The 23,566-nt window shown below is 37.4% G+C and overlaps 2 protein-coding genes across 7 annotated transcripts in view; one reads left to right on the forward strand and one right to left on the reverse strand.

Annotated features, from left to right (window-relative positions):
- Nucleotides 1-15,478, forward strand: part of LOC109044394 (uncharacterized protein C18orf63) — a 36,652-nt gene extending 21,174 nt beyond the window's left edge. Inside the window, exons 1-2 of one of the 3 annotated variants that reach the window (XM_072303474.1) lie at nucleotides 2,790-5,914; nucleotides 12,955-15,478. In XM_072303474.1, the coding sequence (XP_072159575.1) occupies nucleotides 3,021-5,891 (2,871 nt within the window). In that variant the 5' untranslated portion in view covers nucleotides 2,790-3,020 and the 3' untranslated portion in view covers nucleotides 5,892-5,914; nucleotides 12,955-15,478. Of the gene's footprint in view, nucleotides 1-2,789; nucleotides 5,915-7,942; nucleotides 11,736-12,954 lie in introns of those variants that run through there. The other 2 variants (XM_019062098.2, XM_072303475.1) reach the window with 2 other exon arrangements.
- A 1,557-nt stretch (nucleotides 15,479-17,035) lies between these two features.
- LOC109044548 (uncharacterized) overlaps nucleotides 17,036-23,566 on the reverse strand; it is a 33,968-nt gene continuing 27,437 nt past the window's right edge. For all 4 annotated transcript variants that reach the window (XM_019062341.2, XM_019062340.2, XM_072303090.1 and 1 more), the window contains 4 exons: nucleotides 21,662-21,841; nucleotides 19,907-20,005; nucleotides 18,647-18,790; nucleotides 17,036-17,459 (listed from right to left, as the gene is read on the reverse strand). In XM_019062341.2, coding sequence (XP_018917886.2) covers nucleotides 17,379-17,459; nucleotides 18,647-18,790; nucleotides 19,907-20,005; nucleotides 21,662-21,841 — 504 coding nt within the window. In that variant the 3' untranslated portion in view covers nucleotides 17,036-17,378. The remainder of the gene's footprint in view (nucleotides 17,460-18,646; nucleotides 18,791-19,906; nucleotides 20,006-21,661; nucleotides 21,842-23,566) is intronic.

Raw genomic sequence — 23,566 nt, forward strand, 5'->3', positions numbered from 1 at the left:
AGGCCTTGCCAAATTTCCTCCGATAAATACGAATTTTGAAGCAGAGTTGGGCGCAAATACTTCAGCAATTACTGAAATTGGTGCGGCACACAGTGGATCGAATCAATAGGAGAGGTCGGACGAAATTTGGAAACTTTAAACGCTTATAACTCCGTTTCTACAAAATTTTGAGGTTCTGAAAGTAGTTCCATTGGTTTCTTCGAGAAATTTTCAACTTGAAGAACCCGTTACATGTAAAATGTGACCAAATGAACACCAAAATTTGCAGTTTTAGTCCAAAATTTCATGTCCGACCTCTCTGATTGACTCGATCCACTGTGCGGCAACTTTGATTAGTCGCTCGGTCCTCAGAATTCTCTACCTGATAAGATAGATCGATCGTCAAATTATTCGTCCGATTGACGATTGATCGGACGTTGCTGATTGACCAATTATGGAAAAATTTATGGGAAAATGGACCGCGTTTAACAAAAAGGAACCAAGCCGCAACAGCTGTTGCCGCATTTAACGGGGCACTTTAACTTTTTACAAGAGAACCTTCGTGCGGATTCCTTCGAAAATTTTAAGGAATTTGCTTCGTGCCTTGTAGACTAAAATTCACTGAAATTCGGACCAAATTCCGCCGAACTGTTTTCATGTAAAAAATACAATTGTCCAATTAAATTGGGCGATAGCTGATGCGGCTTGGTTCCTTTCTGCTTAATGCGGTCGAAATATTCATAGCTGTCCTCGAAAATTTAAAAAATTAATATAAATTTTATCAGGGGAGATTCGGCAATTCCTGAAGACTCATACAGCGTTTTTCCTTAGCACGGCAGTATCGTTCCCAATTTTCCCGGTTATCTCAAAGAGCATTCGTAAATTGCGTAACGCACTTTTTCGACACCCCCCCCCCCCCTCCCTTCCCAATCCCCTAGTAGCAGTGATCGCGATAAATAGCGATTTTATCGGTTGATTATCGCGATTATAGGTATCGGTGGCAATTGATCTCAATATTATCGAACAAAAAATTGCGATTTATGGCGATTAAATCGCCATGCATCGCAATTTTTTGTTCAATTAAATCGCGATCAATTTTCGTCGATAAAATCGAGATTTAAATCGCCGTATATCGCGATTTTTGTTGCGATAATATTTCGATAAATTGCCGGGCGATAAAATCGCGATTTTATTGCAACAAGATCGAGGATAATCGCTCGGATGTTGACGATCTTAGCGATTTTATCGCCGACACAATCGCGACAAATCGCGATTTTTCCGTTGAAAAATGCTACTTGGGTCGCAACGCTTCGTATCGCAACCCCGGGCCCCCCTTTACAAATACGTAACGCTCGACGAATTCCTCCCTCCTCAAGATCCCAAAAATTTTGGGAAACTCTTTAATACTTATGTTGCTGGATAATATTTGAAGTATTTTCAATAATAATGTGATAAATAACGTTGAAGAAATGAGGATGACCCATTTCGGATTTTGTGTGTTTTTTTCAACAATAGAGAGGGTTACGTGACGCTGGCGCTGCCCCCCCCCCCCCCCCCCCCCCCCCCACTCCCCCTTTAAAACGCAGCGTAACGCAGGCTCGTTCTCCTTGGCTCCCTAGAGCGTTTCGTAATTTGTGAACGATTTCCCGCACCCCAGCGTCGAATACTGTAATTATTTAAGAAAAATCACGAAGATCAAAAGCAGGCAATTTGGAACACTGAAATATTTCACAAATCTTTAAAGGGTAAGGTGAATCCAGGGTTCGATTAGGGATAATTCAATATTAGAGATAGCGCCACCAGTCACCTCTGACAATTTCACTTTCCGTCGACGATATTCCTGAAATAATATTCCTCAAAATACAAACCGCAGAAGATTCACAAGATATAGATTATTTGTTGCTTGATTTTTTGAGCCAAAAATATCGGCAATTTGAATCACAAACGCAGAGAAAGTACTGATGGAACTTTCAGCTCAGAATCAGCGGCGGCGGTCGAGCGCGCAACGGAATCCCTTATGTTCTGGCTCTCTCTCTCTCTCTCTCATTGCCGCAATGGGAATTACTTTCCGCTGTAGTTACGACTTTATTTTTGGGAATTTTGAGAAGATTTTTTTACTTTTTTTAATAAGTATTGCGGTTTTCATTATTTTGGCAAATATATCGGCTATTCTGAGCAGTGCGACGTGGTGGTCAAATCGCGAAGTTCGAAGCCTGGATTCACCTGTGGAGGGATTTCTTTCCCGAAAATGTTTCCGGGGGAGGCCTCCCGGAACCCCCTATCCTGCGGGGGTGTCACCGCAGGCAGACCCCCCTCTACATCATCAAATGCCACCCTCTGCGACTGTCTCTGGATTCGCCACTGGCGTGCATTTATATCGGTCGGTACTAATACCTAATACTCAAGATCACTGGGAAATTTTGTTGAACCTTTGAAAAAATAATGTGACATAACGCGCATCTGTTTCCCTCAATGTGGAGACTTGATATATTTGTTTTTACCGCCGTAGATCATGTCCCGGTTCCTGGCCAATCACGTACTTTGTTTATGTTATCGCGGCAAGCGTCGGTGTTGCCACTTGGATTTTGTTTATTTATTTATTTAAGATCGTAGTATGTACAAGAAAATGAAAAGGAAAATTGGCTTTGGTCAAAGAAGACAAACAGCCACCACACTATATGCGAAACAGCTCAACACCGAATGTTATCAACTATTAAACGACCTTTAAGTTGTCATACCTTAACAATTGTCGCTCCAAATGGCAACACTGTCGAAATTGGTCATGCTGTGCTTTTTAGGTTATATGTTTTTCTCTCGTGTGTTCGTGTTTTCCTTTTCTGTGAACTGTGTACGTAAAGTTGTCTCTTGTACTTAGTGAGCAGTTTGAAATTCCATACATTGATTGTTTGGTTGTTTAGTGTTCCTGCTTGAATCATCGAAATCGTGTGTCGACCTTGTCATCGTTCAAAAACTGTGAGAAAGTTTTACGAAGCATCTCCGGAAGCATTGTTCTTTAAGAAGGCATTTTTAATCGGAGAAGGATGGCTGAAGATGATAGTAAAGTAATAAATTTTCACTGCTTGTTGTTTTTGCCGAAGGGCAAGATCAATGAAATTGCCAATAACTCATGGTTGTCTACCACCACCAAGGGAATCAAAGGTTTCGCTTTGCTCCCAACTTGTGCATTAAAGGAAAATACCGATGTTATGGAGCTGTTCGTGTCCCATAATGTTGAAATTCTTACCAGTGACAATTGTGCACCTTTACAAGAAGCCATTGCACGCAAAGATGTTGATACTTTAGAATTGATTGTTGAAAGTGATTTAAAAGAGCATTCAGCCTCTGGGAGCTTTCTTTTCCCTTTTCCCGTCTGTATCGCAGGTGGTGCGTACGATTATGAAAGAGTCCAGTTACTTTTTGGTAAGGATGCAGGGGTCTATCGAGGTCTTCCTGCTCTTGAGTCTCATGATCAGCCAATTATCGACAAAAATAATACTGAAATCATGGAGAAGCTTTTAAATACTTCAGTCAATCTGGGAGTCAGAAGTAGTGGCGGTAGAACACTAATGCATATTGCTGCCTGTGCGGATGAAGTCATTCTAATCAATTTACTGTTAAAGTATGGATTTGACATAGACGTACAGGACCAGTACCATTGCACACCTTTACTTCTAGCTTCCGAAAATGGTCATATATCAACAATTTCTTTGCTCGTGGAAAGAGGGGCAGCTGTGAATGCACAGGATGAATCTGGTATGACAAGTTTGCACATTGCTTGTCGTCAGAACAATTTTGAGCTAGCAAAAATCCTCCTTGATAATGGTGCTGATGTAAACTGCAAAACTAAGAAAGGATTCACACCCTTGCATTTTGCAATTCATTTTAGTGAACTCAAAGAACAACCCTCTCTGAACAGTCCTCCGAACAATGAAAACCAAGGTGTAGTGTCACATGCTTCAACAAATACAAACAGCTTGGAATGGGATTTAAAGTTGACAATTGAGCTTTTGAACAGAGGTGCCTTCATTAATGCTAGTGCTTCTCTCGGTTCCACAGAAGGTTTCACACCGTTAGTTTTAGCTGTTGATAAAGGAGTACCAAAAATAATTCAGTGTCTTCTAGAGTGGGGTGCTGATGTTAACATTCCATGTTATGGGAACTTGAGTTTCCTCAAAATCTTCCTTGATGCTTGTAAGGAGTATCCAAGCAGCTTTTCTGACTGTGCAAGAACTCTAATTCCTGATATTTTAAAATGCAAGCCTGATTTAAACAACAAAGCAAGTAGAGAAGCTCTAACGCAAGGTATTCTGCAGGATAATATTTCAAGTGAAATCACTTCATTGCTTTTGCAGTATGGGTTCACCGTAAAAGAGGAATTAAGTTTCTCATTTGACCTATTACATTTTGCTCTTCGTGAAAATCACATTAACATTGTCAAAGAACTTCTGAATTCTGGTGTTAGTGCAAATGCTGTTTATCAGTACGTTCACTTTTATGTTGAAGATTACGAGTATGAGAGAAGGAAGACGACGCCCCTTCTAACCGCTATCGAGAATCATAACAATGAAATTGTCAGATTCCTTGTTGATTCTGGAGTGGACATCTTTTACGATGACTTTGCTCCAAATAACTTGGAATCACCCTTACGCACTGCCTGTCAGGAATCAAATGGGGAGGCTGTCAAAATTCTTCTCCAGAAGAGCTTTGCTTTAGGCAGTGTAAGCTGGAGGACTAGCAATCTGATAGCGTTGATGCATATAGACGATGAGGAAATGATCAAAGAAGCTGTGTGTGGATGGATCAATGAAGGACTGGCAGGTTTCTTGTCGGAACATATTCCACTCTCTGCTGAATATGGTTCCTCCAACATGTTGAAGGAGCTAATAAAGTTAGGTGGCTGTATTGATTCCAGAGATTGGAAAGGGAAAACAGCTCTTCATTATGTATCCAATAGAAATTGCAGTGAAATTGTGGAGCTGCTGATCAAAAATGGTGCGGACATAGAGGCCAAGTGTTTTCACGGACTGACCCCGATCTCCCATGCTGCTAAACGTGGAGATATAGAAGTCGTTTTGGAACTTCTGAAGTATGGGGCTAAAATCAATCAATTTGATACCTATGACTGCTGTACTTTACAGTATGCTGTGTTAAACTTTGATTCGGGAATTTTGGAAGCTCTTCTGCGCCATGCTTTCACCGATTTTCAACTAATCTGCAGCACGGAAATCTTGGAATTTTTAAGCTTCTCCAATATTTCAACTGTCAAGAGCATCGGAGATATTTCTTACTTTGATTTTACGTACGAGGATAACAAAGATAAATTTCAGAATTTAACCAAGTTCTTATTGTGCTTTTTAATGGAAATGAAAGCAGCATTTCCGGATGAAGATGATCTTGCCGATTTTGTAGCTCGATCAGTTGAACCTGCCCTTCAGTTATTTGGGGATGATGATTTACTCGCAGATAAGTATGATATTGGAGAGATAGCAGTGGATGTGTCTGATCTGATGGAAAAGAATAACTTGGAAATCAACAGATTGAAGATGCACATCATCGATTCCACTAGTATAAGTCTATACGACATCCTCACCAAAGATATGTCGCAATTGGCTCGTTATGCCAGAAATCAGAAATTAGTCAATAGTCTCCACATGGAAGATCTAGAAAAAGAATTCCCTATTTATGGCAGTGTTATTTCACACAGAATGAAGAACGGAGTTTTCAGAAGAAAACTTCTAGATCAAATTGTCAAATTATGTCCGTTGCTCTTCAAGGAGTTCAACATGTTACCGGGTGATATAAAAGAGAAAATTTTTGACTACCTGGCTAATGGCGATTTAGAAGTTTCAATCCATGCATGTCAAAGAATTGCTACTGCTCAAGGGATTACAGCAATCTCTCTCCCTAACTAGAGGAGATACTTCGATATTTACTCGTGAGTGACTCATATTTTTCAACTTTTTCTTTTGTTTTCTTTTTCCTTGTTCTCTGTCTTTTTCAATTGTTTTGTCAGGATGTCATTAGGCTTGAATATTGGTAGTAGATTGAATACAGGATCGGTTTGCTGGATTCTCTCTTTTTAAGGAATAAAAAGAGAAGAAAACTAAGTAAAACCTTTCTGCACAGGCAGCCCACTAATTTCTGCCTCTGCCTCAAACCATCAAAACTCCAAACTATTAGGACTACATTTTGCAATAAAGGAGGGTCTATAATTTCTGACCTAGTTTAGGAGCAATGTATTTCCCATCAGACTCTAATTCAACTACATTTTGCAATTAGGAGCTACAATTTCTGGCTCAATTCAGAAACAATGTATATACCATTAGTTTCGCTATGCACATAAGTGTTTTTCCAGAAGAGCCAGAATTTATAGTTCCAAATTGCAAAATGCAATCCAATTGGACTACATTTTGCAATGAGGAACTTTGAATTCTGGGCCAGTTTAAAAACAACATATGTGCCATTAGTTTCGCTATGCACATAACGTCGGTGAAACTACCAAACACGTATCTCGTTTGCGGTGTTTAAAAATCTACGCTCACAATTTTTTTGAAGTGGACCAAATCAATATCATTCATTGAAATTTTCACAGAATTTTCTCCACGCGAAGAGGAAAAATCACGAAAATTTTCAAGACAGGACGTTAGGTAGTTTTTAGTATGTAGTAGTTTAAAGTATGACAGGAAGTCTGCGACGTCGCAAACCGAGATACGTGGTTTGGTAGTTTCACCATCGATAAGTGTTTTTACAGATGAGCCAGAAATTATAGTCCCAAATTGCAAAATGTAGTTCAATTATGCACATAAGTAAGTGTTAATGCATGAGCCAAGAATTGTAGTTCCTAATTGGAAAAATGGGCCGCATCAAGCAGAAAAGAACCGAGCCACAGCTGCTATTACCAAATTTAATTAGACCATTTAATTTTTTGCATGAAAATGGTAGTGCAGATTTTTGTGCAAATCTCAGTGAGATTTTTGCATAGTATGAAGGAAATTAGTTAAAATTTTCAAAGGAATCCGCCCAAATGTTCTCTCGTGAATAAATATACTGTCCAATTATTATTGGATTTAACTGATGTGACTTAGTTCCTTTTGTGGGCTTTCCTGAGGGCCATGGCCCCCCAAGTCGGGAAAAAATAGTCTTTTTAACACTGTGACAATCTTTATCAACCAATTTTAATGAAAATTGGTAACGGGGGGGGGGGGGGGGGGGGTAATTTTTAGCGCTCTACAATTTTGACCTTAAAGGGAAAACTTGTTGAGGGGGGGGGGGGTAGGGGGTCATCAACCTAAAGTGGCCAAAATTGGTGTTGCCAGCGACGAAATTTTTGACGGCACCACTAGATTTAGCGTATGTATCTTGGGTGTTTTCACCATGACTCATCGTTTTCGAGATAATAGGGGACAATGGGGCCCTGAGAGAAAGCGTTTTTTGGAAAAAAGCATACCTCAAAAACATCTTTTTTGACCCCAAGAATCGACTCCTTCAATTTTCGCACTTAATCCTAGGTCACCCTGTACAATATAAAATCACAAGAGTGACGCGTAACGTATATAGCGCACGAGGCGCGAAGCGCTTAGGGGTTGGGCCGCGAAGCGGTCAGGGGCCCTTTGATTATGATAAAACTAGTATTTCAGATCATGCCCGAACCCTGCGAAGGGAGATTTCGACGGCTGAACCCGGAAACCACCATCTGAATTCCGGAGTTCCTAAATTAGCTCTCATTTTAATCTCTAAGGCAAACGAGCCAAGCCGACGTCATTGCTTGAAATTTTTTCATAATACCATTGGAACGGAAATGAGACGTCACAAAAATGTTATTACGTTGATGCGCTCTCTGATTGCAGCACGAAGTACATCGATGGCCATAGTGCGAAACCACGTATCTCCGTTTGCGACGTTGCAGACCTCCTGTCATACTCTGTTTTTTTTCCTCGGAAAACGAGTCAATGTAATTTCTTGAAAATTTCGCCGATTTTTTTCCTCTTTCAGCAGAGTATTCTGTCAAAATTTCCAACTATGAAGTTGGCTTGTTTCTCTTCCTGACAGCAAAATAGGAGCGGAAATTTGGAAACGCCGCAATGGAGATGCGTGTCTTTGCACTCAGGCCATCTATATCGGGAACCTACAATCGACGTCGCAAATCGAGACACGCGCAGAGATGCAATATTTCATGAAAATGTATACAATTAAATTTCATTAAACTTACTTAAAACTTCTGCACAATGGATTTAGTATGCTATGAAACGCACGTGCTCAGCGAAATGTTTATCTTCCAATTTTGGAGGCAAAATAATAAAACGAGGAGTCAAAATTCCAAGTTCTTCACGAGTTCACGAATTACTGTTGTTGTGGGTTGCATGCGCAGCTTCTGTTGAAATTTATTGAAAGTCAGCTTTCACTTCCCTATAAAAATAAACTTCATGTTGCATCTCTGAGCCGCCGCCGATTCAAATGTTTCCAGTTTTCCCGCGTCTACTCGTGTTCCGTTTCTTGACCAATCCGGGACTTTGTTTACTCTCTGGCTGCTGGCGAGTTCCAGTGCTGCCAGATTGCGGAAAGTAACACTAATGACGGCTTTTACGCGGCAGGGGGGAAAAGAAACCTTAGTAGCGACAATGCTGGTGCTCTTTAGGTTAACTAAGTTAAGTTACTAACTAAGTGCAAGTGCAGAGCAACTTTTTGAATGAATAACGTGTTACGTGTTGCGTGTCTGTGAATTACTTTCGGTACCTCTCAACGAAATTTTGAGTCGTTATCAAACGGTGCACGTAATGAATCGTTAAATTGTACTGACTGAGCTGTGCTCCACAGGTACCTAGCACAAACTTCTCTTCCCTTCCAGACTGATCTTTGAACTATGACGGAGGAAAGTACCAAAATATTCTGCATACATTGCTTATTGTTCATACCCAAAGGGAAAGCTGGTGAAATTGCTATCGGTTCATGGACATCTTCAACTGAAGAAACGATCAAAGGCTTTGTGTTGCTTCCAGCCTCTGTAGTTGCCGAAGATACTGAAGTTCTGAAGTTGTTCACCCGCAACGATATCGAAATACTTACCAGCCACAACTGCACTCCGTTACAACAAGCCATAATACTCAAAGAGGTGGACACTCTAGCCCTGATCATCGAAAGTGAATCAAGCAAGAACGTTTTCAATTCAGAGGTAACGCCTTTTTTCCCAGTCTCCGTATCTGGTGAAGATTATGATTACGAGCGAGTCCAATTACTTTTCGGTCGTGATGCAGCCGTCTATCGAGGTACGAAGCCCAGTCCCAATTCAAGTACAATTGTTGATGAAAGTAATGAAGGTACCATGGAGAAGGTCCTAAGTACTTCAACTGATCTAGGATTTAGAAGTAGCACTGGCGATGTAAATTTGATACATTTTGCAGCCCGCATTGGTGATAACCTTTTGACCCATTTGCTGTTAAAGTATGGTGTCAGTATAGAAACATGTGACCTCAGCAAATACACACCTTTACTATTAGCTTGTTTAGAGGGTCATGTAGCAACTGTCTCCTATCTTCTAGGTGAAGGAGCAAATGTGAATGCACAGACCAATTCAGGCGAGACGGGTCTTATCTTAGCTTGTGAAGCGAACAATTTGGAATTAGCAAAGCTCTTACTCAACAGAGGTGCAGATGTTAATTTAAGAAATAATAATGGATTTGTGCCTCTGCACTTTGCAATTTACAACAGTGAAATCAAAGTTGATCCATCTGAACCCTCCATTGTAGAGGACAATGGCAACGGTACTGCTAATTTTTCTTCAAACACAGATGACTTTAGAATGGATACAAGTCTGATACTTGAACTACTTGATAGAGGTGCCTTTGTCAATGCCTCCGCCTCTTACTGCCATACAGAAGGTTTGACACCTCTAGTTTTAGCTGTTGAGTTGATGGACCTGAAAATGATCAGGTGTCTTCTAGAGCGAGGTGCCGATGTCAACATACCTTGTTACGGTGACCAGTCTGTTCTGAAACTGGCTGTTGATTTTTGTCTGGCTGCATCTGGTGCCTCCCAATCAAAGGATGTTATCGCAGAGATCATGAAGCATAACCCTGATTTGAACAGTAAAGCTAATCAACAGGCTTTCAGTAAAGTTGTACTTAGAGAAGATGATACCTCTATTAAAATAGCACAATTGTTTTCTCAGAATGGGTTTAACGTAGACAGAAATTGTGATTTTACCATTGAACTGTTACACAAAGCTGTAGGTAAAAATTACATCAATGTCGTTAAAAAACTCCTCGAATCTGGTGTCTCGGCAAATTCAGTCTATCTACATTCATTTCCCAATCCCACTTGGCATGATTTTGTTTGTGTGAAAGCAACGCCTCTCATTATTGCTATTGACAATCATCACCATGATATTTTGCAGTTGCTTGTCGATTCTGGAGCGGACTTGACTTTTACAGACAAGGACCTCGGGTCATTGACTTCACCCATGTGTGCAGCTCGTAAAGCAAAAAATTGGACAGCCGCTAAAATCCTTCTTCAGAAAAAGATGTCCTCGGACGAAGCTGACATCAACCGTGACAATTTAGAAGCACTCATGCGTATAGATGATGATGAAATGATGAAAGAGGCTATACAGAGATGGGTTGAAAGAGGATTAGCTGGTATGTTTTCGGAGTATATTCCTCTCTCAGCCAAATGTGGCTCCATCAAGATGTTAGAAAAGTTGATTGAGTTTGGCCCCTGTATCGATTCCAGAAATTTAAAAGGAATGACAGCTCTCCATTGTGTATCTGATAGCAATGGCGAAGAAGTTGTTAGGCTACTAATCAAGTATGGAGCAGACATTGAAGCCAGGTGTTTCAAAGGGCTAACACCACTAGCTCATGCAGTCAGAAGAGGAGACTTGAACGTCGTTATGGAGCTCTTGAAGTATGAGGCTAGGATCGATTCTTTTGACAAATATGGTTACTCGCCTTTATACTACGCCGTATTACAAGATAATATAAGAATCTTTGAAGCTCTTCTGGAGTATGCCTTTACGAATTTTCAACTTATCTGTAGCACTGGTATTCTGAAATTTCTCCGTTTCTCTGACATTTCACAATTGAAGCAAAGCGGAGACAACAATGTGCTTTATCATTATGATAACGTCAGAGTGAAGTTGCAAAACTTGACAAAAATGTTATTATGCTTCTTGATGAAAATGAAAGCAGCATTTCCGGATGAAGAGAATCTAGTCAAGTTCGTAGCCTGGACCTCACCGTGCCTTTCAGAGCCATCCCTTCTGTTACTTGAAGCGGAAAACTTAAGTAAATTCAAATATGACATAGGGTATAATCCTGTAGATGTGGTTGACCTAACGGAAAAACTTGACCAAGAAATCAATCAACTGAAAATGCGAATCATAGATTACACAAGTGTAAGCCTGTATGATATACTCACCAAAGATGAAACGCAACTAAGTCACTACGCCAGAAACCAGATCCTCGTGGAGAGTTTTATATCGGAAGATCTCGAAAGTAAATTTCCCTCGTATGCTCATGTTATTTCATGTAGGATGAAGAGAGGAATGTTTAGGAGAATGCTTCTTGATCAAAGCATAAAACTGTGTCCCTTACTATTCAAGGAGTTTGACATTTTACCTAGCGATATGAAAGAACAAGTCCTGAGCCACTTAATGAATAAAGATTTAGAAGTTTTAATTAATGCTTGTTCAAGTATTGCTGCTTCTCAAGAGAGAGGAGAAGACCCTGCTGCCAGTTAAACAAAATACTTTAGATTTTTGTGTAAGTTTGGCATTATGCTTTGACTCATTTTTGTTTTTCTTTTGTTGTGGGATAGGACGTCATCTGGCTCAAATTTTGATGAGCTTTTTGCATCTCGGATCTGTTACTAAGCATATTTGTTCCTTTGTTTTTTCTCATGAACTTTGTCATCAAGACAATGTCGTGCTCATAAATGCTTAATTACTACTCAAACTTTCCATCTATTTCAGGAGAATTTTTTGCTGTACTTTTCTTTCCCCACTTTAGTCTCATCCTATCTATTTTCTCCTTTTAAGGTGTGCTGTTGCAGTGTTTTGCCTTTTAAGCTGATTGTTCGTTTGTTTGTTTTTTTTTATTTATTTATTCTCTCCTATTCTGTATCAGTTTCTTTCCTAGCTAAAATGAATTATTTCAACTATGTACTGTTCAATTATTCAGGTGCAACTCTTCCCATAATAATGCAAGTAGTGCAAGAAATGGAACATTTCCACAGATTTGGTGTTTTTTCTCATTGTAAAGCTCAAAATTTCCTGCTCTAATTCTAAATATTCTCAGCTTTTGATATGTTGCAAATCTGCTCTTGCATTGCTTTTTTTCATGTTCTGCGCTTCTATGAATCAGTCCCTATTAGGTAATGAATCGTGTTATTAATATTTTTTTCTCTCTCTTGAACTGAGAAAAAAATGTAAATGCTGTTGATCCTCTTCCTGAGAAATACCTAGCTTCCAAGAGATTTTGTGAAAATCTGAGATCACTAGAAAAGAGCACGTGATTTACCATGCCAAAGACGTTTTTTTTTTTTCTTTTGTTTGTTCATCAGGAACTATTAAGGTCCTCTAAAACCGCGCCCTCTTGCTTGGTATAGTTAAATGAACTACATTTTGCAATAAGGGACTTTTATTTTTAGTTCATTTTACAAACATTATGTGCCATTAGTTTCCATTTGCAGATCAGCCCTTTTTTGTCTGAGCTAGAAATGGACTGCATTTTGCAATTTGGAACCATAAATTCTGGCTCGGTTTAAAAACAACGTAAGTGCCATTTGTTTCCCTACGCACATAAGTGTTTTTTCAGATGAGCCAGAATTCATAGTTCCAAATTGCAAAATGCAGTCCAAATAGTAGTTCTGTATCGCAAAATGTGGTCTGAATCTGATTCAATTTTACTCAATTATGAAAAATGTATCGGTATTTGATTTAGCGTTATCAGAAGTAATATTTTCGTTATTTTTTTGTTTCAGGAATTTATCAGCCGAAAACCAACGGACATCTCATCTAGGAAGGCACCCTCTAAGTTTAGAAGATCAACTTATTTTTTTTTTTTTTTTTTTTTTTTTTATTTTAATTTAAAAAATGTCCAGTCAAGAACAGTTATCAACGGCAATGTCTCACTTTTTAAAGAAGTTCTGCCATTAATTTTTCTTCCTCAGCTGTGCCTGTTCAGTCATTTAAAGTTCCAATTAATACTTTTTGTTTAAGTTCTTAAAATTGAAACCTGCAGTTTTACTCTTACAGTACTACTGTCATTTGTATTTTTAAGTCTCTTGTGACTCGCAAAATATTGCTTTCGGATATGCAACGTCTTAAAATTTAAAAACCTTTCTTGTAATATGCTTTTACAAATGCAAACCATCCATCAAGAGTCAACAGTGTGTTTCAGTCTGTCAAATATTCGGCCAGAAAAATTAGAGGGTGTCGTGTGAATTTTTTTTCCACCTCTCTTAATTCTGAAGTTGACTTTATTTCATCATTGTTGTCAAATGATAACAATCTTGTAATCACATGTTACTTCATTTTCTGCTTTAATTGTTGAGTAAAACTTGAATTCTACCATCTAAAAACCGTTTTGAAAGCTGCCTGCATCTTTTTCAAGTTTCTTGCAGTTTGTGCTGAAAACCATCAAATATTTTAAACATAGATATCTTCCATGAAATGAATCTTGAACTTACCGTGTGCATCATTTGTTTATCATAATCAATGAGAAACCACTGTTAAAAGATCAACCTCTGGCCCCTCTAAAGTGTAGGTTTCAGTAGAGTTGTATACATTCAGTCATTTTACTTCCTTGTTCTTTCTTCTGCTTTTTGTACCTTAATACTAAGAATTGTTTTTTATTTTGATAACCTTTTGAATGTTTATGTTAAATTTAGTTAGTGTGATCGACTGTGACTGCAATGGACCGCTAGACGAGGTTCAAGTCAAAGTTATATGATGAATAGCTATGTTTATGCGAGGCTCGAAACCCGAGTTTGTAATACGAGTTTCCTTCGTTGGATTTAGGCGGTTGCTGTAACCCGACTTTCGCAGGAAATCAAACTATCCGATTTTCTCGCAGTTTGTGCACATCATATTTTCGATCGAACTTGAATTTCATGTTTGTCCCTTTTTTCACAACCTATACTAAATTTATCGGCTATGAATTAATTTTTAATAATATATTATTACTCTTTTATCTCGTGTATCTTCCACAATACATGCGAGGCTTCATCTTCACTAGAAAAACCTTTACTGACTTTCCGAGGAATTATTGGAAAAATGACAGTGGATGTTTAGTTAAATGATTTCATGTTCATTTTTAAAAATTGACTAAATCAGGATAAATAAGCCACATACGACTTAGTGAATTACGCTAAATTGCTTTAACAACAATTACTAAAATTATGATAACAAAAAATGTTGATTAATGGCAAAATTAGAACGAAATAGTGAAAAAAGCACCAGCTGTTACAAATGTTGGATAACATGTCATGTTACCGATCGTCCACCTGAAAATAGCATTTCAAGTTGAATTTCAACCTCCAGTTCTTTTATGTGGAATGCAAAAACCTAATCTTTAGTGTAAATTAAGGTTTCAAACACAAATTTAGGAAACCTATATTTCGTTAGTTCCGCATCGTTTATGCCGTGATTTGAACCTAGGTTCCAAACTCAGGTTTCGATTGAAGTTAGGTTTAGAGCCTCGCATAAACAGAACTAATGTTTTCTTGTGAAAATCTCTTGAAAGGACAATAATAATTACTGAAAGTAGTTCCTTACCAAGATATTTACGTTTTTTAATGCAGAAATCGAACTTCCATCTCTTAAAGAAGCAATCATCCACTTGTGTTAAATCGCCCACAACGTAACCCTGACAGTCTCTATGGTATAAATTAAAGTGTTTAAAATTTCGGGACTTCAGCTCAGCTGTTCCACTTTAAGGACAATGTAAAGAACACAGGGTGGGAAAGAAACGCCGCTCGAGTGAAAAGCCCGCCATAACCGTTGTTGTGCATGTTTAATACAAGTATACTCTTCTTTTTTTTGTGAGCGGGAAATTCAATTTTTTCCTCACAAGTGCTAAATACGAATGTTATTATCTTGGTCTAGAGTTGGTATCAGTGATGTTAGTCGCGTGAATCAAGTTCCATGTAGATTTTTGGAGAGGAAATATTGTGTCATATTGCCTAAATACGCACCGTGTCTAGTGGTCCATTAGGAGTAAAATCCTTTATTGCATTTGCAGTTTTTTTTTTAAAGTGTATGTTACCAAGATAGTGTTCCAGTTTAAAAGAGCTTAATTTGTTTTACAGATGAAATATCTGTTAATGATATATTTCTTTGGCCTCATTTTGGCAATTCTCAGGTCTAATTCAAGTACAGTCTCTTGTATTTTTTGTCCCAGTATTAAGTGCCTAGAATACTTATTTTTCCTGTGAACCACCGACATTCTCATTTTGTATTTTTATATTTCCTTTTTTGTTCATTAAATGTTTATTCCTTCTCTAAGTCTCTGTTTTTGCGTTAGTCCTTATGTACTTCCTTTATTTTCTTCTCGCATGGTTGTTAATTGGAGATTACCCGCTTAAATCTCAGGCCTGGTCTCTCATTAGATTTTTTGCAGAGTTGGATCGCATTAAGTAGAAGAGAACCAATGTGATCAAGTGTTTTCAAAATCGTGCAACTTCTTCTTCCTCTTCTAAAAAGTACTAAAAGTATGCACATTGTTTTCCTTTAAAATTCCGTTACAATTTTCCAGTTGAAAAACCAAAATTGCTCTCTACTCTGGGCATTTATTTAGATAAATATGCACAAGTTATAAAATACCATAATGGCGTTGGTTCCCCTCTGCTTAATGTGATATAATATACAATATATAATTAATGGGCACATCGTTACTTAAAGTAAAATATTTCAGCATTTTAAGGAGGAAGTGAAATGAGGTCGGATGTTATATCAAGATTAAAAAAATTTTAGCTCAGAATATTCGATTTAACTTGGTTCATTGCGCTTACAAGATTGAACCTTATTCATCCATTTTCACGTCCCGTGACTAAAAATCTACTGCCTTCAATTTCAAATTTTTTACACCAAATAGCGGCTCTGATGAGGCCAGAAGAGGCTCTGCAAAATGTAAAAAGTTTGGCTGAAATATCTCGCAATGTAAGATACTTAAAAATCGGAAAATCTTCATACGTTGGAATATATACATACCCATGTATATGTCGCAGGCAAATAATCAAGTTAGGCATTATGACAAATGCCTTGGCAGATAGTAAAATAATCTTACTTGAATGAAATTTTGGTTCTATTGTTGATTTTCGAATGAATAACTCCTTATTTGTGTTGGAAAAAATTCACCATAAAGATGTGTATCATACAACAGTATCTTTAGGATCACTAACCCTTTTAGCTAGGATTCATCTCAAAATTTACAGAATCTATTAAAATACAGAATTTTTACAGTTAACACACGAGGAGCATTTAGAGAGAAAAAATGGGGAAATTGGGTAGATTTTATGAATTTTTACTCTACACATGTTAAAAACTTGAGGGCTATTCGTCAAAGCATACTAAACTTCGAAAATGGTCATTTGACTATCTGCCCAGTATTTCGATAAAATGCCTGATTTGACTACTTTCTGCAACATATATATTCACACTGTATTCGACAGAGAACCAATGTCTATAGAAGGCAAAAGATACCATAACAGGGTAAAAAAAAATAAAAAATGGATAAGAAATTCAGAAAATTGGCAAACTAAGTATCTTGGGTTATTGTGTAATTTTTACCAATACAGAAGGTTATGTTATGCTGGCACTGCCCCCCCCCCCCCCTTATAATGCAGTGTGACGCAGGCTCATATACCCCCTCCTTCCCCTTAGAATGTTGGGTGATTTATGAACGCTCCCTCACCAAAAATATTTGACAAGATTCGGTTCTTGTCTTTTTCAGAATTTTTCTCTCCCCCCCCCCCCCCCCAAGTTGGACACTTTCCGAAACAGGAGATTATTCAAGTAACCTTGAGATTAATGCAGGGTCCAAGAGTGAAAGAAATACATGAAGACAAGAAGATTTCAATTTTTTCAAATCAGAAATGCAATCCAAAAGCTCACACAAAATGAGACAAACTCTGAATTATATTAAATTTACAAGAAGATAATACAGTCTGAGAGCCAGTTGAAATGACAACATAACAATCTGGCTGAACAGCTCTGACAGTCATTTAGAAACTTGTTCAATGATTGTCCTGATGCGAAGAGTTCATTCCAAATCTAGAACAGTTCGGTGAGAGCGTCTGCAGTGGTTGTCATGGATAAAATTACTGTTTTTGGGACAAGTCATCTTGAGAGCACCTTGAGAATTCTTGGTTGCAGTTCATCCAATTTGAGACCCATGTTCTGGGTACTAGTGACAATAGGTGCACTTTGGGTGACACTTTATTCCATTTACTCCACACTGGCATCCACCAGTGGTGTCGCCTCTTCCCTGTAACAGTATTAGCTTGTGTTAAGAATGGACAATCAAATGGACGGATTGCGGCATCACAATACTATTTTTTACATCCAAATATCTTGTAGAGCACAAAGGACAAATTGAAAATGTTCACGAAAAGTGTGTGTACATGACTCAAACAGAATTGAAAAACAATCGTTTCTCAAGTTTAAATATTTATACTTCCTGCTCACCAAAATCTACTAAATCTATAATGTTCAAGGCTATGTAGATCAAAACTGCTTCATGGTGAAAAAATTTACTTTGTAAGCTGAGTGGGCCTCAAGACAAAGTAGTCATTTCAGCACTAAGCAACATAACTTCTCTTTAAAATTTCACAAGGAAAATGAAGCTCAACAAGGAATAAACTCCTAAACTAGACATGAAAGTTTGCGAGTAGGTAACATTGTTTAAAAGGTAAAAATACAAATAACATAATTTGGACATTCTAACTTCCATTTAATACGTATTGAAAATACCCGTTGATATCTTGTTCAGAAGCTGATTTTCAAGCTTACCATTGCATGAATCATTTTCTATGTCTAATTTAGAAAGGAGAACGTGTGACGTTGCTTACCGGTAGTTCAAACCTCGTCTACAGGCTCATTGTTGTTGATAATTTTAAACATACTGAACATTGGAGAGGGAAAATGTCTGTGAAACCCAACTCGAGTCATTTATTGAATAATAAAATTATCTCTAAAGATACTTAGATAGGTGCTAATTTTAGTATCTTTTGTGAGGTAGGAGTTCGAAAAGACTAATTTTAACTGTAATAATTAACGCTAATCTCTCATTTATAAATTGATTTTGAAAGTTCAAATGAGATTTGACAAGTTCTGCATCAATGTTTGCTCTTCAAAATTTTACATGGAAAACGATTCACACAACAGGAAGTTGGAAGACCGACTTCTGAGCGAGCTCTTTACAAGTCCTTTTAACACGGACAAAATGGAGGTTAGATTATACTAATGACGTCATTTGTATTTTTGCCATTTAACTAATGTTCATTTAAAACACTTATATCTTGTTTGCACATTGAAATCTAAAACTCGGTGTAAACAAAGCGGAAAACGCCATTGCCTTTTTTCCTTCATTACGATGAAAAATAAACAAAAAAGAACCAACAATAGCATAGAATCTTTTTTCTCTTCAACCCTACTAGTGATTGAGTTACGAACCTTGGGACCCCATCTGGCACATCGACGGACCCAACAAATTTCGGTCTTGCACATGGAGCAGCGAACCCAATCGCAGCCCCATTTCTTCATGAGGACGACTTGGCACGATGGACATGCCATTGCTTCTCCTCGCTCAACCATCTCCTGCAAAATCAAATCCAAGTTAAATATATCCAGTAAATTTGTGTTCAATTTCAAACTGAGTGAGAATGTTGGATAAATCTCTTAAGAACTTGACAAAATGCCTGATTTGATTTTTTGCCTGCAACATATACATCCTATGTTACACAAAATTACTACGTGAAGAACATGGGTTTTAATGCTTGATTTCGAAATCTATCCAGAAATCCATTTGTCAAGGGTTCTTCAAACGCCTGTAGTTGAACCTGCAGTTCATTTTGCACAGTTCGGTAGTTGATCAATCTACATAAAATGATCTCTGGATTTTAAAACACTTTTTTGAGGATTCCTGAAAGTCACACTATGCTCTGAAGTGTCAGGTGCTTGTATTTAAAATATGATCGGGAAAATAACTTCAAACAAACATCTTTAAAATAGCTTCAAAAGAGTACGTTCCTAGTAAATATCATGAATATTTTGTCTTCTGACATGGGATATTCACTTAGAATGTACTTACCGAGTTATTTCAAGTAATTCTCAATCAAATATTGTGTGCAATGACCTAACATAATGCAGCATTATGTGACTTTTGGGGTTTTTTTCAATTTGTTTTTTTTTTTAGAAACCAAAATTTAATTGCTTTATTGATTCATGAAAAGCTACAGAATCACTCTAATATATTGTTTTATTCTTTAAAACACCAGAGAAACTAGCTTCTGCACTATTTCAGCTGAGAAACAAGAACTTAAAAAGGAAAGAAAAGTCTGACTTGCTGCTTATACTACCATGCTAATAAGGAAGAACGCAGTATGTACATTACCAAATCTCATTAAATAAAACACAAAGTTTCAGGAGAACTTCTGAAAATTATCCATCCAACATTTCAGAGGATAGTCTTTGCAATATCATCGAAAGTATCTGAAAATTTTAAGTAGAAATATTCATAATTTATCTCTGAAATTATTATTAAGGAGGAAAAGTGGCAAAACGCAAATGTTCATAGGGCATGATTCCTTAGCATGGCGGTATAAACAATCATTTTCCCCCCCTTTTTTCCCTTCTTTTCTTCTAAATAATATCCTCACTATCTATCATCAAATCTTGAAGATTATTTCTCTTAAGGGCGAATAAATCCTTCACCTCCAACATGTCTCTTGTCCGTTTGGCGTCAACATTTGTTTCCGATTCTTCCCGCATTTGCTCTTGGTACTGTTTACAGTTGATTCCGCTGTGAATTGCCTGGAAAAAGAGGAGAGAATAAAAGCATTCATTGTTTCTCAGGTTTTCAGCGTTTGTAAAAAGCTAAGTGCTCTTGAAATAAGTAATAGGACACCGATCTGTTGGTCATTAGCTCAATGAAAATTGTAAAATTCAAAATTAAAAATATGTCAATTACTTGAGGAGGCCACAGGTGACAATTTTCCGGAATTATCGATTGGAATCGGGAAAAATATGAATGATGATTTTAGAAATTTCCTGTTTTCTTGATTTCAGGAAGTCAACCTTTCCTCATTATTATTTATGATTTTACGTGACTTCTCTTATCCTCTCCAGTAGATTTTCAGCAAATTTCAAGCAAAAATGTCAAATAGCACTTTCTTAAAATCATTAAATGTGAGCAGAAATTTTGGGATGCCTTGTCTAAAACGCACGTTTTCCTGGTTCAACCATCCCAGGGTTTCCATAATATTTTCAATTCTTTGTTTCCTGACTTTTTTTGACTTTCTTTGCTTTTCCTTGACTAAAAACTTTTCGCATTCTTCCAATTTAACAGACCTTCGAATAAAAAGTCCAATTAGATTTTTGCCTTTTTATTTATGCTGACAATTGCAAAATGCGACTCACAAAATTCCCAGACTTTCAAGGGAATCTCTGACTTTTCCAAAATGCCTTTAATTCCCTGAATTTTCCTGACTTTCCAGATTTTTAGATCACCTGAAACCCTGCATCCATATGGTCCAAAACATCTCTTCATTTTCAAAATGTTTGAAGTACATACAAGCTGATAAACCTATCTTTCCCCACTCAAGACATTTTGTCCTTTCAATACCACAGGAGTACTGACTTATTTACTGTGCTGCACACTCTGTGAACCAATAACAAGTGAACTTGTTGGACTGCAGCACACGCTCTAAGGCCTCTCCATGTTGATGGAATAAGACCTAAAAAAAATACACGCTATTTGACTTTGTATCGTAAATTAATAATCTCAATTTTAGTCATCTTCACTCAGTATTGAGAGGGTCTACGGAAAAGAGGCTCTTCAAACAAAGAGAAACTCAAACTATTAGCCAATACCCTACTGAGCACTTAATACAGTTGCGCTCAAAAGTAATTCATTTTCTCAAAAGTCTCTTGATAAAAGTTGAGGTAGACGCTCCTTTACCAGTAAAATTGTATAAATGTGATTATTCAGGAGAAAAATCACATTTCTGTGTAGAGAAAAATTTTTAGTCAAGCGATTTTTTTCAAGTCAAGGGAGAGTAGCATTTAGAATTTTCAACAGAAAAAACTTCCAAGCTATGTGTATAAAGAATATGTTGAGAGCAGTTTAGTTCATTTTTGTACAAATGAAGAGAGTACAGTTACATTAAAACTCGACAGTTTTAAACTTCGGATTTGGCAATCCAAAAGTTTTATTAACCTTTTCTCAAAACAAAGTTTTTTCTTTTTATTTTCAAACCTTAAAATGGTCACATCTCCAGTTTCGTTTAACATTTTCAGATCTTTTTGTGCCAAAATGTTCGTGAAACACTCCCCTTAGCATTGAAGCCAACATCTCAATCTTAAGTTATTGAGCATTAAAATCTCTTCTCCTATAAAATGTCACAAATATTACATTTAAAAAAAAAATTCAAAGGAGAAACTATAAAACAAAATAGAATAGGGTCTCACCTGGCATGTGAGACAATTATTGCGATTGCAGACCGGACAAAGGAAGTAATTGACGTTATCTTCAAAGATACACCAACCTCGGCAATCTGGTGTTTTGCAATGGAACGTGTTTCCTATTTTCGTTTCAGCTTGGGCGATGGACTTTGCTAAATGCAATTCGTACTGCTCTGCCGTCACTAACTGGAGGCAGAAAAACCCACATTAGTTACGTTTTTAGGCAAGCAGATTTAGTAATTTGTATCAAAGACCAACAGGGACAAATTCATTCCAGGAAAGAGGCACAAGCCAAAAACAAAAATGACTAGGCGCAGCTACATTGGATACCAAAAAAATGAAATATACGACTATAATTTCCCAATGGCCGGCTAGCCGAGAGGACCACAGAGTGATTGCCACCTAAATTTCGGACAGAAGGGTCCTAAGAAACACGACATTAAATCGATTAATCTTAATGAAGAAAAAATAAATTCGGCTTCTTGGAGATTCAGCCAACAGAGGACACCAAATGAAAATTGGCTCCTTATAAGAGGTAACCAATCTGCATATAAAATTACCCTAAAAGAAATTTGCTCTCTGTGTAATATGCAGCAGCTAGTGAATTTAGAACATATATTATTTAACTGTCCTATGTGGTTCTACCTCCGGGAGCAGCACCATATCCTTTATGTGATTGGACTCTCCTAAAGGTGACGGTGTGAAAGCGAGCTTGTCAAAAGCTGTTTCCTCATTCTTCTTCAGCGTTGTAGATTAAAGCTACTGGCAATACAATGGAAAAAATTAATATGTAAGTAACGTCAAAACCTGAGAAACTTTTCACTGAAGCTGTGCAATGCTGAAATTTTCAGGTGAAAGCTGCGCTACCCTAAAAGAAGTTTGATTTTTTCATTTTCTATAAGAAAAAGGAAATTCAAAACCTGATAAATGCAATCAGGTGTTGCCATGATTGAGCAAGTTTCTACAGGACCAAAATTTAGAGACAATTTCTTCATAAAAAGTCAATGGAGGGGAGATTTTAGGCTCCTTTTAGGTGAGGAACAATAAGCATAATTTTAGCAATAACCTGATGACAAGTTTTAATCTTCCACTCTTCATGTATCAATGGCTAAACACGAAAAAGACGTGTCTCAATTGTAACCTTCAAAAAACCTCCGATTAGTTTTTATTCACAGCAAGGAAAACTAATCAAAATGTTTCCTTGTAATTTTCTGTGATTTACTTAGAATAAACAATAATGAGACTGTTGGTTGGTTTTCCTTCAAAAAATAAAACAAGTTTGGAGACTTTCATCTTTGCAATCTAAAATACGTGTTTTTCAATTTTAGCCATCAATATGTTGACCATCAAAAAAGTTGGACCTTGTTCTATGCGAAAAGAATTTCAAATAGAGCGTTATTTTAGATTTTGTAGATCCTCGCTCCATCTTTGTTCTCTCATACCTCTCCAGCATAATGTCTAGAATTGTTGACATTGCTCATTCCTAGTTTCTCCCCTGATTTTTCCCCTTCATTCTCTGATAAGAAATCGAAGTGTTTTCCCACTTTTTCAGGATTTTCTTGAGACAAACTGCCTATGTAATTCTGCAATGTTCCAGATGAGAATATCGATTTTGTTTCATTTTTCTCTTAGGAGCACATTAGAATTTCTAATTCTAAAAGCGTTTTTGACATTTATATTATTCTGTCAATGAAAGCTTCTCTATTGATCTGATGATTTGAAGATTCAATAGGTCAATGATGGCGACTCAGGTGCAATAACATAAACCTTAAAATTGTCCCTGCGCAGTAGAAGAAAAGATTCCAAAGTTTTGGAGCAGATTCCCTGGTTTTTCCCCTGATTTTCCCGAAATTCTTCATTCCCTGATGAATCCTGGTTTTTCCACACCATAGCGTAAGCCTCCAGGGTGTC

Source organism: Bemisia tabaci, chromosome 8 (assembly GCF_918797505.1).
Source record: "Bemisia tabaci chromosome 8, PGI_BMITA_v3".
NCBI lineage: Eukaryota > Metazoa > Arthropoda > Insecta > Hemiptera > Aleyrodidae > Bemisia > Bemisia tabaci.